At 33.5% G+C, this 17,575-nt stretch overlaps 1 protein-coding gene across 2 annotated transcripts in view; it reads right to left on the minus strand.

Moving 5' to 3' along the window:
- Positions 1-17,575, minus strand: part of LOC129798039 (lachesin) — a 334,403-nt gene that overhangs the window by 22,598 nt on the left and 294,230 nt on the right. For both annotated transcript variants that reach the window (XM_055840988.1, XM_055840987.1), the window contains exon 8: positions 8,009-8,106. In XM_055840988.1, coding sequence (XP_055696963.1) covers positions 8,009-8,106 — 98 coding nt within the window. The remainder of the gene's footprint in view (positions 1-8,008; positions 8,107-17,575) is intronic.

The following is a 17,575-nucleotide window of genomic DNA, read 5'->3' on the forward strand; positions in this document are numbered from 1 at the left end:
TAATTGAGAATTTGCGTAAGAATTACAATAAAAATGCATAAATCAACGAAGTACAGTGAGCATTTTACTGTCAATGTGATTCTGCCCTTAATCGCATCCCCGTTTTTTCTCAGTGTTATTATAATAAATGTGCAATTAGAATTAGAAATTTGATCTATCCTTGGCAAAAGGATCAAATTTGGATCAATTTGATCCTTTTATTTTTACCAGTGTACTTATAACTATTCCTTAATAAATTACTGAATAACATTAAATATTAATTTAGGTCCGAAAACTTAATTTTCGCATTATGAAGTTAAGAATATTTTGCAATAATGCGTTTCTTAATTACGTTTAGAAATTTACTATCTTATTACTTTAAAAAGCATTTGAATAACAGAAATATTAGTATTTAAGAAATTAATTATTTAAAAATTTGTACATTTTTTCAAAAGACTTTAGAATTCTTCTACTTGCATGCGGGTTTAATCATCAAACTATAATACAATAGTCAACATGTAATAAACAAGAAATTTCTTAGTTCAAAATTTAATTGAATTTTGGAAATACTTATTGGATCAAAGACCTCTCGACATTCATTTTTCCATACGTTTTAGCATATAGGCATTGAAACCTAATGGAGAGTTTGTTCCTACACTGAGTGAGAGAAATCCGAAAAAGTTAAAATAACATTCCGGAAATGTTAATTTTACCCTGCAATGTTGCTCCGAAATTGGTGTTAATATTATGCTTTTTATGTTGATGTAGTTTTACACCTAAAAAGTGTAAAAGTTATGAGGAAGAAAAAGTTAATCGCACCCCCGTTTTTTTCTCAGTGTAAGAGAGTTGACTTATCAGTCAAGTATATTTCGAAATAGTGCGTTAAAAGCTATCTAAAAATACATATTTCATAATGTTAGCCAAAATAATACAAAAACTACAAGAAAATTTGTTTAAGTCGCGGTGCAATACGAGCGAAACTTTTAGAAGGAAAAGATAAAAATAGCTTCACTTTTTATTAGACTTTATGGGCCCCTGTATTGTATAAAACATAAGGGGTTGCATGGGATTCGAAGATTAAATAAAGTAAATTGTCTGATACTTTTTTAACTTAATAAAAAATATTTAATTCAAATTCTTATGATCCTTGTATGACTTTATACCTCTTTTAGGGGAAGCGCTTGTAATTTTGGTCACTTTGAGGGTAATTTTTGACACCACAAATAAACTGATTAAGAATATGGAATTTACCTTCAATATATATAATGGATAATAATGCATTCTTTGAAAATATTTATTCTTTTCCGATCTTTTTTTGTTTAGAAAGAACTTTGTGTTTACTTTAATCTTCTTAGTACTAATGAATATTCCTTGATATTTTTATGTGATAATATTAAGTATTCATTTAATATTGTGTTTATTCACGTAAATTAATTATTTGTCCATTAGACCTTCAATGAAATAGGAGATTTACCTGTGAGATTGTGTTGCTTATTTTGGACATTTGTTTTGTTTCCCATAATTTTATAAATTTTTAATTTCTTTAATGACTGTAATGAAGGTAATGAAAGAAACATTAGGGGAGAGCCGCTATATTCGAGACACTTTTTTAGGTTTTGAATTTAAAGCTTCAACACTTAAAAAAATATCTTGAAATTTTGTATAGTGCTTAGTATACTACTAGTATAGACTTTATTAAAATAACTCCATTTCTGTGCACTGGAAATTTATTTAAATAATCAAGGAACAATTCACTGCGCCTCAAACGACCTGCATCTCAATCATGTATGCTCTCCCCTATCTCTGTACGAACAAGATACAGTGCAAAAAATCTTAAGAGTCTCGGCAAAACAAGAGGGAATACTTGAATCTGCGCGTTTGGTGTGTCGAAGTCAACTCTGTTTAATTAATTATATGAAAAGTTTCCGGGCTGGACTTCTTGGAGCATCCTATGGATCCTTCTCATAAACCAGGAGGAGGTTTTGGTAAGTTTTGTCCTTGAAATAGACAACAGTGGAAATCCAATTACGATAAATCAGCTGTCAAAAATAACAAGCTAGTGTCCAAAATTACAGTCAAATTCAGGTTTATATTTTTATTCACTTTTGAGACTATTAGCATTAATATTAAAAAAGCAAAACTACAATAAACTACTTTTCAAGTTTTCAAAGAACACTTCTGAAAAGGAAATAATAAAAAAAAACTTCAATTCCTAATGAAAATATTGGATTTCAAATTTCTATTATTGGTGCTGATATGCATCCTGTTTGAAATTACGAACATTTCCCCTAATATTATAATCTATACCAAGAAAACTGACAAGTTGGTTCTTATATTAGTTAGATTATGAGCCAACGAACATAAGAAAAAATAAAGAATCTAGAATTATATAAAACATAATTTATTTTACTAAATTAAATCGAAAAAATTATGATACGATTTGAAACATCTTTAGAAAAAATGTATAACGTATTTTTGGTGAACTAAAAAAATAATATAGGTATTTATCGAAAAACCAGATTTTTTTTTGGTTTTTTTACTGATATTTTTATTTCTTTTACCAGTTAAATTTTCATTTTACAATTTTTGTAGTTATAAGAATATGTTAATTTTTTTAATGGTTTTAGTTTTGCAAAATAATAGTTGTTTAAATCAGACATTTAGTAGCCTTTTAGTTCAGATTTATGCTTCATGTAGCTCGTATTAATCAAATTATGGCTATAAAACAATTGCAGAAGGGATAAATTTTCTTTTCTAAAAAGCCATTCAAAAAGAAAAGGAAGAAAATCTCTGTAAAAATATTGATTCAGCCGACCACTGAGGAAGCTTGTGGCATATTTTCCATTGAATGTGATAAAAAAGGATGATATTTTGCATTAATTTGCATACAACATCTTAGACTTTGTGTAATTGAAACTCTCATGGATATTATTAAAAAAATTCTTCTTCCGTCTGAGACATTTTTTTTGCTGAATAAGGTAAGTTCCAAGTGGTATGAAAGAAGTAAGAATATCTAAAGTTTAGAGGACAGAAATAGTAGATGGGGGGGGGGGGTGTTTTTATTCACAATTGCAAGAGAAAATTGAATCCTTTCAGTAAATTTGACTCCTTTGAGGATTTTTTTCCCTATAGCAAGCACTAAATTATTAAGAGCACTCAAAACAAGGAAAAGAAGTGAAGGTAGTTTATTTAACTTTCTCAAATGATTTTTTGCATATTTCATCATGTCGTAAAAAGAATGTATTTCAATGGTGGGATGCTTTTTCATTGAAATTCAATAACATGGACAAAAGTGTATTTTCTTCGGAATCCTGACGAAGGATTTAAGAACGTGCAGTGTTTTATCTTCTGGCTTTTTTTCTTCTTCTGTGCAAGAAAATTCAAATATTGCAAGAAAATAATCGAGGGACTTCTTATCGGAGGTCAGAGCTTTGGGATATAGTTTGGGGTGATTCACTTCATGGCTTTCTCTATCAGACTTGTTTTTCGTAAGATTTTGATTTCTAAACAGATGAGTCGAATTCGCGTGAAGATTTTATGTAAAAATGTTTGTAAGCTTCGTAACTCACTCGGTTTTAATAAATATCGTTAAGCACACTGTTGTCTTTCTGGAATGAATATTGAAAACTTGTATTCACAGCTTTGCATAAGGAACCTTTTATAAAAAAAAAAATAAAAGTTTAAAAAAATCTCGTTGGAAATTCAATATTTATATAAATTATATCAACATTCGAAAAAATTCTGCCTAATACTTTCTAAAAAAAGCATATAATATCTTATAACACATTTAGTAAAAGTTACGTTCTGACAACTGGTTTTCCATATTTGGGTTGTCAGTCTTCTCCCAATTCTCATATTTATCTATTCCTGATATTGAAGGATGGGGCAAATTCATGCAGTTTAGCATACGTTTCACGACTTTCAATATGCATATAGGGCTTGTACTTTATAGCTAAATTTGTTTGACTTTATAAAAATAGCAAAAAATCATTGTTTAATTAACCCTCTAACGGTGTTTTCTTTAATATGCGAAAAAAAGTTCTAAAACAATGTTTTCTAGGATAATTATGATTCCATAAAATCGAAAAAACCATCCATTCTTCATTATCTCTTTTAGTTTAGGCGCTGTGTGAGAAAATATAAAATTTTTTTGAAACTCTTTTTGCTTCTAAAATTCACATTTTTAGTTTTTTTCAATTTTTTTAAATAAAATATACAAAGTAGAATGACATATCTTTCAGTAAAAATAAATTTATTTTAGTCAGATTACTTTAAATAGGTATTTTTATGGAAATTGGAAATGAGTTTTTTGAACAAATTTTTTTTGTTGCTTTTTCTCTGACCTGTCACACAAAACTGGGAATAGCAACTAAACGTAGAGTCAAAATGAGTTCAAACTTTTAAGAGATGTTTATAAGACTATTACCGAGGACACTATAGCACTTTTAAATAAATAAAACCTTTATTGTCGCAGTAAATGTGATTTTTGTGAAGACCGCCTGGAGGCGGTCTTACCCGTTAGAGGGATAAATGTCAGGCTTTTACTTTACCGTAATTTCCTTTTTCTTTTCCCAATTTGAAGGAGTGAAAAATATAAAAATTACAATTTAGATCTCATTCCAAATTATGCCATGATGATCTGTACATTGTTTTAAATCGGCTATTGGGACTCAGGACTAAATTAATAATGAATCGATTATTATTAAACGAAAGTCAATTGCATCACTACTATGACTTATGTCATTTGCAATAATCGTTCAAGTGATCTATGAATCGGTTTAAAATGGATATGAACCGGTGGAACACGGACTAAATGATGAAGCGCAATAAAAGTCAATAAACGATTGGTATTGAAGATCAGGTCACCAGGAATTTTTCTGACATGAAAGGTGTTCGGATTGCATCCAGTGAGCTTCACTGCACTTGATTCCACGGGCATGGGACTGACAACCTCATCCCGTACAAGAAAAAATAATAATGCATGTCTAGAAATTCCCTTGCGGGAAGGCCTAGTTCCTCCATGGAATGTTGTGCCAGCATTATTATTATTATTTATTGAAGATCTCAGGGTGAGGCATTGCTCTCATTTGCTCCTCGAAGTTGATTTGGTTCAATTGGGATCGTTCGAACAAAAGTATCAACATGTGCTTGACTTATCTGTTATTGTTTGTGCTGAAATTTGTATCAAGGTGGGACGTGGCTTAAGTCGAAGGTAATTAAATACCGCAAAAGCCTGTACAATTCACCATACACGTTACTGGAGTCCAGTTGAAGCAGGTGAAGAAGTTCAAGTATCTCCGATTGTTATTCTAATTCCGTTTGTATGAACTTTGATGAACTTTCCAGAAGCACAGTGAGGTAAGCCAAGCTTGGTCTTTCGGCTAAATTATATCGATTTATAAAGTTGTGGTAATTTCTATTCTCATCTATGATCTTGAGATTTATGCCCTAGACACACTTACGACTTAAGCCGAGAGACGGCTTAGTGGAAAATGATGTAAATGTAGTTTGACCATTATTTTTACTATAATTACGCTAAGCCGTCTCTCGGCTAATCCTCAAGTCTGTCGAGGCCCTTACGTAATGACCAAAAGAAATCACGAGTGTAAGCTATTCAGATTTTTTACTGTCACAGTATACTGTGATGAGATACTTCCGAACGGTTACGGGAATCACTCGTACTAGTCAAGTGAGGGACGAAGCCTTAAATTAGAGCAGGCCTAGGACAAGGTGGCTTATTAAATTTAAGATCTTTCTTGAAAACGTCTCGGAATCGATCATGTACACTTTCTTGAGGTAGCGATGAAGAATGCGGTATGAAAAGACCTAAATAGACTCAGGCTGATCCTCTAGAATATTTAGACTGTAAAATTCAGCAGTAAAGCTGTATCCCAAACTATCATACACTGTGGGCTTAGGATCATCAATTAAAACTCCTTTGCATAAAAATTCCTTTACCGGATCCTTTACTGCTAGATTTTGTATGCTAAATATTCTTAAAGATTGGCCTGAGTCTATGTGGGCCCTAAAGCCCAAAATAGACACAGGGATCGGCTTAGGGATCAGCCCGAAAAATGAGGATTAGGATTGGTGTCGATACACTCAGGGATCACTCCAAAATTTGGAAGATCAGGCTGATCTTCTAAATTCGTGAGGTCTAGTGAAATTACGGGTATTAGGCGACATCAGCGCCAGTGCTGAAAATAAAAGGCTTCACTTTGGGTGTTTTTGGGTGCTTTTCGAAATGTCAATTGGGTGAAAAAACATGGAGAGTAATGATATGCAATGTTGCAAATTTTTAAAATGCATAAAGATTAGAGTAATGGGAAGGTCAAAGTGCGCCTTTCTGTGCAAAAAAGCTCTTGGTATTGCACTTAAGAAGTCTTTAATCGATCAAAGTGTGTCAATTTAAAAGAAATTTACGCTGAAGACGCTAATTCTTATTCCTAAATCCTCAGTGTATAATAGTTTGGGCTGATCACTTACCGCCAAATTTTTCGAGCTCAGTGTTCTATAGGATCAGCTAGTGTCTATTTTCAGCATAAGGCTAACCTAGGTGTCCTAAAACTTCCCCCTATTAGAGATATACGGTTTAACAAATTCGAGTTTCTTATTAAAATTTAGTATTATTCTTAGACGATCTATGAATCGGTTATGAACCGTTTAATACTAAAAAAAAATAGCAAAATTGCTGAAAAACTTCGAGTGAAGCTCGAACTTGCAAATACGATTCGTTTTTGATGAACGTCCTTCGTCGAGCCATTTAATACGTAACCGATTTGTACGACACATAATGAAGCTTATAAGCCCGAACATTCAGCAAAGCTGGAACTCCTTCCTACCATTTGTGACAGGAATGCATATGAATTCCATCATTTTGACTTTGTAATCTTTGTAATATATGAAAGCCCGTTATTGAAAGTAACTGATTTAGCAATAATTGTTGACATTATGCGTTTTCCAGTTAAACATAACACCCGTATATTTTGAAAATTGATGGATTGTTTATCAAACTAATGTCAATTATTATGCAGTGAACCATATTGAATTTCATGGAAATCAGGTTATTGTGATGGAATATTATTTCAATAAGTTTGATAAATTTTCCATTGCAGTATCCCCCAATTGATTGAGTATCAATTACAGGTGGAGCCTTTCAGTAATTGACAGAAATTTCCTCAAGTGCAGATACATCAGAGAAAGAGAAAGAGAGTATTTGTACCAATCATTCCCCTTACTTCGTTGTACCTTTTTAGTAAATTCCTTCGACCAGAAGGGCATTAAATTGTGTATTTGTAAATGGATATAAATAGGTAAACAAAGTTAATCTGACAGATGTCTTTCGTAATAGAATTTAAAAAGGGATTTGTTCTCCACCCTTTTAGCTATTTGCAGGTCATTCCAAGATTCTTAAGGGTGTAACTTTTTGGCGCCCAACTCACTTTGTCGCCCCCCAAAAGTTTTGCCCTTTGGACAAATCACCCCCAACATGCGAAGTAAGAGACAAATTTTTTTCCATTTATTCCACCTTATTGAAGGTGGATGAGGTTGAAATGAGGATGTTTTGTTCTGGCAGAGTTTAATATAACTGGAATGGTTGTATGCCGGATAGAAAGGCATTCTCTGACACATTTTTCTTGTCAACAAATTTGCGTCTGAATTTGGAGAATGTGAATTTTCTCCATTTTCCGGGGTGGCTACATTAGATGAGGTTGATGGAACTTGTTTGGTGGGGGAGTGGGATTGGGATGGATGTAAGGAAAAAGCAATATCAAGTAATTTTCTCCCCCATTTGAAGGTTTTCCCATATGAATGATTACGGTAACCCACATTATTTGTCGCGTATATTGATTTTCTCATTTTTTTTTCTCTACCGGCGTCAGTGGCATTCAAAGCAATGCCCAAGGGATGGCGTCTTGGGGCCATACCTTCGCCCCCCACAGAACTTCCATTTGTGTTATGTCACAGATGATAATGAGAAAAATGGTTTGAAATATTTACATGAAGATGGAAAATCTGCTGGGCTTACCTCTGGTTGGGCTTCTCCATGTACAATACACACGATCATGGCCTCTTCCCCCTCGCCAGAGTACACAACTGGTGTCTCCACACTTATTTCAGGTGGATCTGTAAAATGATATGTATATTTAATCGACTAGCGATATGAGAAAAGCATATGCTGCTTCTGAATATTTAATGGTGGCTAATATCCTTAATGCGGCACGCGGTATAGAACCATACAGTGGGTATGGCGGTTTTTGGGGGCAAAGAAAAAAAAACACAGAAAATTGTTCTTTTTTTTGCGTTCCCGATATGTCTCTATGGACGACTGAGGGTGGATTGTAGAGTTGCTTTTTAGTGTTGTATTTCAAATTAATAGATGATGATCTTGGTACATTGGGTTGATGGTGATGATGATGGTGCAATCTTACAACGAAGTGGTTTGGAGTTTTAAACACTGATATAGTCATTTAAAATAAAGTAGTTTAATGATAAGAATGCATGCATTACAACCACAATGGCCTCTACACACTAGAAAAATTTATGTCCATATTTGGAATTATTGAAAAAAAATACAGGTTTTCCTACACAGGCTTAATCAATTTGTTTCAGTAGGGTAAAGTGATATAATTTGGAATTAGTGTTACAAGTTGGACAATACGCCGGTATAAGTTGGACATGACTTTTTTCTTGATAAATACAATACAATATTTGTTTTTAAGCACAAGGAACCAAATTATAAAACCAAAGCATTAAAAATATACAAATAAAAATGAAGTACTAAATTTATCAAGACAAAAAGCCCTGTCCAAATTGTACCACTATCCAACTTGTACCACTTTACCCTATCCCAAATATTGACGAAAACTTCTTATAGGTTTTAGGTGTAGAGGCCATAAAATTTTTGGAAGAATTTTGTCAATTTCATCCCAACTAGCACCGATAAAGTCGTTATTAGTAAAAAAAAACATACTGGAATTACGATTGCGTTGTTATACAAGTTTAAGACTGGTGGTTTAGATCAGTTCGTGAAGGTCTCAAAATTTAAATTATTATAATATAATTGAGAAAGTTTTTCAAATTTAAATGTATTATTTGCTATCAATATCCTTGCTTAAAGAGAAACAAAAATTAAGCCATATGGCTCATCATTAGGGCCCAAATAGACTCAGACTTATCCTCGAAACTATATTTATCCTGTAAATTTTGGCAGAAAAGGATTATGCAAAAGAAATACATGCAAAGCACCACTAATTTGATGATCATAAACCCTTGGTGTATGACAGTTTGTTGTCCTGGGCCTTCATATAACCAATGTATCTACTACTCAAGGTCCGGAATAAGGAGCTTCATGCTCTCGTTCGCTCGATCGAACCAAGACTGCCCTCTCTCTACGAACACCTCGTTGCGGTCTCGTTCTCAAGAGGAGCAATTACTTACAAATTTCAAATTATGGCCGTTATGACACTGGTAAAAATAAAAGGATCAAATTTATCCAAATTTGATCCTTTTGCAAGGGATGGATAAAATTTATTTTTATTTTTATCAGTGAATCTTAATAGAAATCTTGAATAGATCTTAATAGAAATCTTCCATGAAGGAACTAGGCCTTCCCGCAAGGGGATTTCTACACATGCATTATTATTTTTTTTCTTGTACGGAATGAAGTTGTCAGTCCCATGCCCGTGGAATCAAGTGCAGTGAAAGCTCACTGGATGCAATCCGAACACCTTTAACGTCAGAAAAATTCCTGGTGACCTAAAGGGGATTCGAACCCGGGACACTTGCATCACAGAGCGAGTGCTCTACCGCTTGACCCATTTAGTGCCCCTGTCGAATTTTACTGACTAAATATCGCTCCTTGGAAAGTACAAGGGGTCAACTCATTTTTTTGTGATTTTGAGATTCTAATGCACTTAGAAAGACAATTTAATAAATTTTCAGATGATATAAGTCATTAAATTTCGTTATTAGAAAAGTTTTTCAAAATTTTAATCTTTTTGATTACTTGCATAATTTTGTTTGAAGTAAAGGGGCACAAAATATATTCATCGTTCAAATTTTTGTGAAACAGGGGACTAACTCAAGCAAGTTGATCCCTTGTCATTCTAATTTCAGCAAAATTTGCGCATAATTTGGAACGACAAGGAGCTAACTCATTAGAAAACATATATTTTGAAAGGTAAAAATATAAAAGTTTCGATGTTTATATTAGTGCTCATACAAATAGAAAAGAAATAAATTGTTTTTTATTCAGTCATTAAATTGAGATACTGATTTGCACAAAGTTGAATCTTTCATGCTGTCTCCTGAAAAATGGCTGAAAATTAGTTGGCCCCTCGTAATTTCCAAGGAGCGATATTCACGAGAAACAGTTCGAGTTTATTTGGACCCTTATGCCTTAGTCAAACGTACGACTTAAGTCGAGAGACGACTTAGTAGAAAAATAATGGGAATTTAGACTGATTATTATTCTGATTATAATTATGTTAAGCCGTCTGTCAGCTGAAGCCGTGAGTCTGTCTAGCACAATATGTCTGAAACCCGTATTACACGCCTTTGATCATGTATATCGTTAGGAATTTCTTTAAAATTACTTTCAACATTGACTGAAGATTCGACACGAGCTTGAGTGAATCAGGTGGTAGTGTAGTATCTATAATCTATATAATTGTGAGGTCCCGGATTTTAAACTTGGCAGCTAAAGATTTTTCAGAAGCCGTATCGAACAAGGTAACGGATTAGTCCAGTGAATGAATTATTATTATTATTAATTGTATCGAGAAGCCTCGTGGTGGAAGTATTAGTCAGTCCTCGGGGACTGTCCAGGAGCACCGATTTAGTTCCGATCAAAGCCCTAAATACGCGTGGAGGTTCCTTCCTTGCTCCTTCCTCCTTCCTTTTTGTTTGGCAAAAATTTACGAACAAATACGAACAAATGTTAAAATTTTACGAATATTTTTTTTGTGTGTTTACGAACATTTACGAACAATTGTTTGTAAAAGTACAAAAAATGTTCGTCAAAAGATCACTTTACGAAGAATGTTTGTGAAAAAGTATAAAATTTTACGAACTTGTTTGTGCGTTATACGATTTTCGAGCATTTCGTAATTCTGCCATAGGATTTCACAAACATTTACGAAGAATTTTACAAAATATTTTTTCTGTGTAGGTAAATTTCCAATTAGCCAGGCAATCAACAAACGAAATAGACAAACCATGCAGTAACCAGTTGTGACTAGTTGCGTCCCAGAATTTGACATCTGATTTTTGGAGACGGTTTTTGAAAAACACTTACTTTGCAGTGGACAAGATTCTTCAGAATTTATTGATATGAGCTCAATAATCTGAGCTTTGATATTCCGTGTAACAAGAACTTCTGAAATGGTTGCAAAAAATCAGTCTTATTAAACGTATTGCGATTCATCACTGTATTTATTTGAGATTTATCTTCTCGCTTTTAAGATTATCCGATGCAAATTTCTAACTTTACTTGGGGTAGGGTGAAAAGAACGTCTATTGACACTTTAAGAACTCGTGTCAGCACGTCAGCACCTATTGACACCCTATACTCTGTACCTTTTGGGATATGAAATTTGAACATCTCTGTTTATAGTAAAAGGTATATTACAGAAAAAACGTTATATTACTTATATTTTACTAGATACAATAAATAATTTTTAACATTTTGACAAAAGTATCAACAGGGGTTCCCAGTCGAACAGACGTTCCTCCGACCCTATGTCAGAATTCAAATGTACACACGAATATGATAATACTCAATGTGTTTTAGGTTTAAAGTAAACAAAAATTCCATTAAAAATAATTTTGTTTTTGCCATTTGGTGTAAGCCATGATATATCAATTAGATTACGTATAACTGAATCAAGAAACCAATTCCTTAAACACTACATATTGATCTATAAGATGATTAACCCTAGGATTAGTACAAAGTAAGTCCCATGGAGAAAGGGTAGGGGTAGATTAAATATTGAAGCTTGAGAGCTTATTATGTTCATGTGGAACTTTCCTAATCTCCCATGATCTCCTATCTAATAACTTGGCAACTCTGCTTTGGAGACAAGACAAGAGCACAAAAACTGTACATAAGACTCCACGTGACAGGTGTGCGTCTCACCAGAACACCCCATCCTCCGGGATAGAAAATGGGAAATTCCTCAAGAAAGCCGTAGAGGGTGAAGAAGGAAAAAAAACTCTCGAAAGTTTTTTTTTTCTCCATCATTCGCCAATGAAAGGTGGGTGCGCGTGTTTGGTGAAAGTGATCGTGAGAACGGGAGAAAAATGCCATATCTTTAATGTCAATTCCATCACAAAGACTTCCTGTCTATGCCACCCTCTGACACCACAAAACATTTTCAACTCCAATTTGCAGACATACAGACACTGAATGTATTCCACATTGTTCTATTCAATAGGCCCACCATGTGGCTTTTCTTCATATATGAATTTATCACACCTCCGAGAACCCTTTAAAAGTTTTTTTTTTGGGTTTTTCCACTGAATTTTTTCGGGATTTTCTGTTTTCCACTGTCAGAGAAACAATCAATAAATCAGAAGCACTTTCTGGCTATTTTTTCTACATGAATTATTAACGGATGGAGTTGAAAACTGACTGAGTAATTAAATTTTTCCATAGAATTGTTCTCAAAATTGCCTCTGGGTGAGATATATTAAACGTGATGTCCTTTCGGCAAATCCTGTATATTTTTACTCAGTGCATCATTATTTATTTGAAAGTGCTTTTAACTTCTGTGACAATTCGTGATGAATAAAATATTGCAATGGAGCATATTGAAATCGTCTTGGAATTGAATGTGGGCAAAAAAAAACTAGGCTAAATGCGGAAATTTCACCGCAAGAGACACTCATTACTCTTTCAGGAGAAAATTCAGAGCTCAATTTAAATCACAATATTCCATTTCTTCACGCTCTACAGAACATTTTGAAAACTGGGAAATACTGCCCTGAATTTCATATCAGAGGGATTCGTATGTGAAGTAAATCATTCGTAGATAATAAATTTCCTCATGGTTTAATGTGGACAAAAAATAGTTTTTGTGGTATGGTTTTGCGAACTGTTTTGAGGCTTCGTGCAAAGAAAAAATCTTACCCTATGGACCATCCCTAATCGTATCTCGAGGGATTGAATGTAATTGGGAAGTGATGTGTTTGGGTCCACAAAAAATGGATAATTTATTTCATGTCACAGACTGTTAATAAATAAAGCCATCACATGTGATATCTCAATAAATGTCTCTCTTTCTCTGTCTCCTCTAAAGGCAATATAAAGCAAAAATTGTCTCTTGAGGGGTGAAAAGTTGCCACCACACTAAAGTGATTTTTAAAATTATTGCACTAAAAAGGAGATGACAGTATATTTTCTTCACCAGAAAAATCTCTTAAAAGAAATAGACATGGCGAAGTGAAGAACACTTTGTGAATTGCTTGAAAAGCAATTCACATATTCAGAGTTCAATTCTGTGCTTGAAAATTATTTTTGAATAAATTGAACAAAATTCTTTAACTGAGCAACATGCATTTTTCAAATTCAATTAAAATTATTTAAATTTTATTTATTCATCCCATTATGTCTTTTTATCTTTTTCTTGTGTGTCCACCGCCGTCTTAGCACTGTTTTATTGCTTCCGATCGCCAGAAAAACGATAGAAAGCTTATGTTATGAATGGTATGTCAAAAAACTACGATACTACCAGCAAGGAAATTGAACACCATATCTTGGCTATGACATGTACTAGTTTCTTATCAATTTAGCGTTTTTTACTCAACGAAATAAAATATTTTACTGACCATTTTAATTGTTTTTACTAAGACCATAAGGCTTCCATAGGCGGTATTTATGGGGGGAATTTTGATTCGAAATTGTTCTTTCGAAATAAAAATATCTCACTGAGCTTTCTCGCCGTGTCATTTTGCCTACTCTCAGGCGCGCAAAATATCGCACTGAACTTTCTCTGAGTGACAATTGCCTACCTTCTGGCGCACAAAATATCGCTCTGAACTTTCTCTGAGTGACAATTGCCTACCTTCTGGCGCACAAAAATAATTCTTCGAAAGCTCAATCAGCTGTTTTTTGTTATTGATAAATAAAAAGTGCTTTCCGTGCAGCTTTTTCAAGAGTTTTCACACCTTTCACCAAGGATATCTTTAAAAATGCCTAGTGTTACAGTGAAATTGTTTAGTGAATTTAATTTTCATTTCAATAGATTGTGTCTCTATTTTTTAATATCAGGTTCACAACATACATGAGGAGAAGATCTGTTGAGTAAAATCTCCAAAAAAACGAAATATTGCTATCAAGAGAACACAAAGAGTACCTACTAAAGTAAGATGAAGGTTTTCATCAAGTCTAGTTATCATGAAAAATCATGAAAACTAAACATTAGCTATTGTAAAGCAACTTCATTAGCAAACGTATTCCGATTATAAAGCAACTGACGATGTTTCCTTAAATTCCTGGCAACATGTCATAAAGCCCTGCAGTGAGACGAGTTTGACACAATATCTTTTTTAATTTATTTTTCATCAACCATTAATATTTACTTGGTAACCCTTTGACTCCTATTAAATTACCACGCACCTCAGAGCAATTTCGAAACGTTTCGGAATAAAATAGAAAGTCTGCTAGACTTTCTATTTTAGTCGAGGCACAAATGGGAGTATTATAACAGCTAACTGAGAGATTTTATTCAGTCACGAACCTCAAGGGGAGATTTTCCAAGACTCGCCGGTGCATAGCACAGTGGAGTGTATTTTTTAAATACCCGCGTTTAAAAGCAGGCTATGGGTTTATTTGAAAATAAACCCCATTGTACTTACTGTACTCCTTAGAAGAATACCACGTAGAGTTTCAGTGTAAAAGATTACGTCGGATGAGCTATTCAATGGACGACAAGTGTTTGAAAAATTCTGGGAACATAACATCTCAGTCCATCAGCTTATCATCAACTTCAAGCAGGCCTACGACAAGATCAACAGAGGAGCCTTGTAGGCAGCCATCGGAGAGCTCGGCGTACCACTTAAACTAAACAATTTGGTGAGAATGACTATTTCCAAATCTATGTGTCACGTCAAAGCAGCGTGGAAGAGGTCGGAGATTTTCAACACACACTGAGAGAAATCCGAAAAAGTTAAACTAACATTCCAGAAATGTTAATTTTACCCTGCAGTATTGATCCAAAATCGGTGTAAATATTACCCTTTTTACGTGTATTAGGGGTTAAAGGTACCCTTTTTCATGTTAATTTTACCCTTAAAACGGTGTGAAATTAACATTAAAAATGTTGATATATTTTTACACCTAAAAAGTGTTAAATTTCTGAAGAAAAAATGTTAATCGCACCCTCTTTTTTTCTCAGTGCAGAGAAAAAATGGGGGTGCGATTAACTTTTTTTCCTCACAACTTTAACACTTTTTAGGTTTAAAAATATATCAACATTTTTTAATGTTAATTTCACACCTTTTTAAGGGTAAAATTAACATGAAAAAGGGTAACTTTAACCCCTAATACACCTAAAATGCATAATATTTACACCGATTTCGGATCAATACTGCCGGGTAAAATAAACATTTTCGGAATGTTATTTTAACTTTTTCGGATTTCGAGAAATGTGCCCATTTATTAAAAATATACGCAAAACGCTATTTTCTGATTCTAATGCCTCAGTGTACGATAATTCGGGCTGATCTTTTACCGCAAAATATTTGAGCTGAGTCTTCTCGAGGATCAGCCTATGTATTTTCGGCATAAGAGCCCAAATAGACTCAGGTTGATCCTTGGAGTATTTAGCCTGTAAAATTTGACCGTAAGAAATCAGATAAATGAAAATTATATAAAGGACCTCCAATCGATGATAATAGGACTTCAGTGTACAACAGTTTGACTAAAAATCCTCGAGGATCAGTCAGAGTCTTTTTTTTTTTGGCCCCAACTCACTCTCTTAGAATCAACGATTGCTGGAATAAAATAAACATGCGCAATCAAATTTTAATCAGTATACGGTAAGGTAAGGTACTCTCTAGTCGGCCGTTTAACAAGTCGGCCACTATGTGTTCTTCAAGTCGGCCGGTGGAATTATTTATTCATATTATATAATTTTGCAATAATATTCCAGGAGTTTTATAACATCATAAGGTCAATAATTGTATAAATAACACAAATGACCGAGAATACAAATGAAATTAGACACAAAACATTAAAAAAATTATTAAAAGTCAGAGGATTCAAATTTACCTTAAGCAATATTGGTCATTTTTCAGTATATTTTGATGTTCTTTATAATATTCACGACATTTTTTCACAAAGAGTTATTCGATTTATTACCAGTACAGATTACTTTAGCAGTCAAATTTTGAGTCAAACCGCAAGTTGAGAACTTTAACTAACTCACTGTGCAATAAATTTATTTTCATTATTGATAAAAATATTAATTTTCTGTCTTAAATGTGAAGGTGTGAAATTTTAAAGCCATGTTTCTCAATTCGGCCGGCTAAATAAAAGAATAAAAAGAATTTTTCCCTTACAATTTTTTGTTTTCTTAAAATTACTATTCTCTAAAGGTTTTCTTTCTTTCTTTCTCAATATCCTTTTCTAGTCCGTAACAACATTACGGGCTTTTAAAATTTGAAAAATGGGCGGCCGACTAGAGGAACCTCAGGTGGTCGAGTAGAGAAACGCTTATATTGAAGTGGCCGAATTGAGGAACACTCTACATTTTTAAAACATTTTATTTTTTTAATAATCTAAAATTATTTTATCTCCAAATAAAGTGTACAATCAGATGGACAAAGATCTATACTACAACTTAGGGTAAAAATTTGATCAAAACAGGCAAATTAAATGTCGTTTTACATAAGTTTTTCATAAAACCCATCCTTAAGTGGCCGACATACAGCCCCTTACCTTATACAAAGTTGTTTATCTTTTGATTTTGGAAAAATCTTAAATAAGAATAATTCAACGTAATCGATATAGGCATAGGTGTAAAGACTAAATTAGTATTTCTGTTGTAAAGAGAAGGTATTGATGATTACATTTCGAATTTGAAAATCGACTTTTTGACGGTACCCCGAAGACCTTTCGATATCTCTTACCATTTGGGCTCTAATTGATATAAATAACGATTAGGTATTTTTCTTTCGGAATGGGGTGAGGAAGATAAGCATAAGCATACTACTTTTAATTACTATCTTTCCTTTCTTCTTTGCATTAAAGAAAGATGTAGAAAAAATATTTAGGCTTAGTGCTGTTACAGTTTAATAAAATTTTTGACTACAATTGTGCCTCTATAATTTCGAATGAGTGATATAACTGCTCTATGTGCAAAGTTCGAGCAGAGTGACGAAAAAGGGCCAGAGAAAATGTAGCAAAAATGTATGTTGGGAGAATGTTGGGCCAGAAGACATAAAAAAGACCATAGATGGAATAGCGTAATGAAATGAAACACTGCAGAAGAATGGTGAATTATTTCACTGCATCTTTCTTCTATTAATTTCCCTCCTTGCTCGTTTCAATTGGTCCACGAGGGGAATAAATTCAAATTTATGACAAAATGAG

Source organism: Phlebotomus papatasi, chromosome 1 (genome assembly GCF_024763615.1).
Source record: "Phlebotomus papatasi isolate M1 chromosome 1, Ppap_2.1, whole genome shotgun sequence".
Taxonomy (NCBI): Eukaryota; Metazoa; Arthropoda; class Insecta; order Diptera; family Psychodidae; genus Phlebotomus; species Phlebotomus papatasi.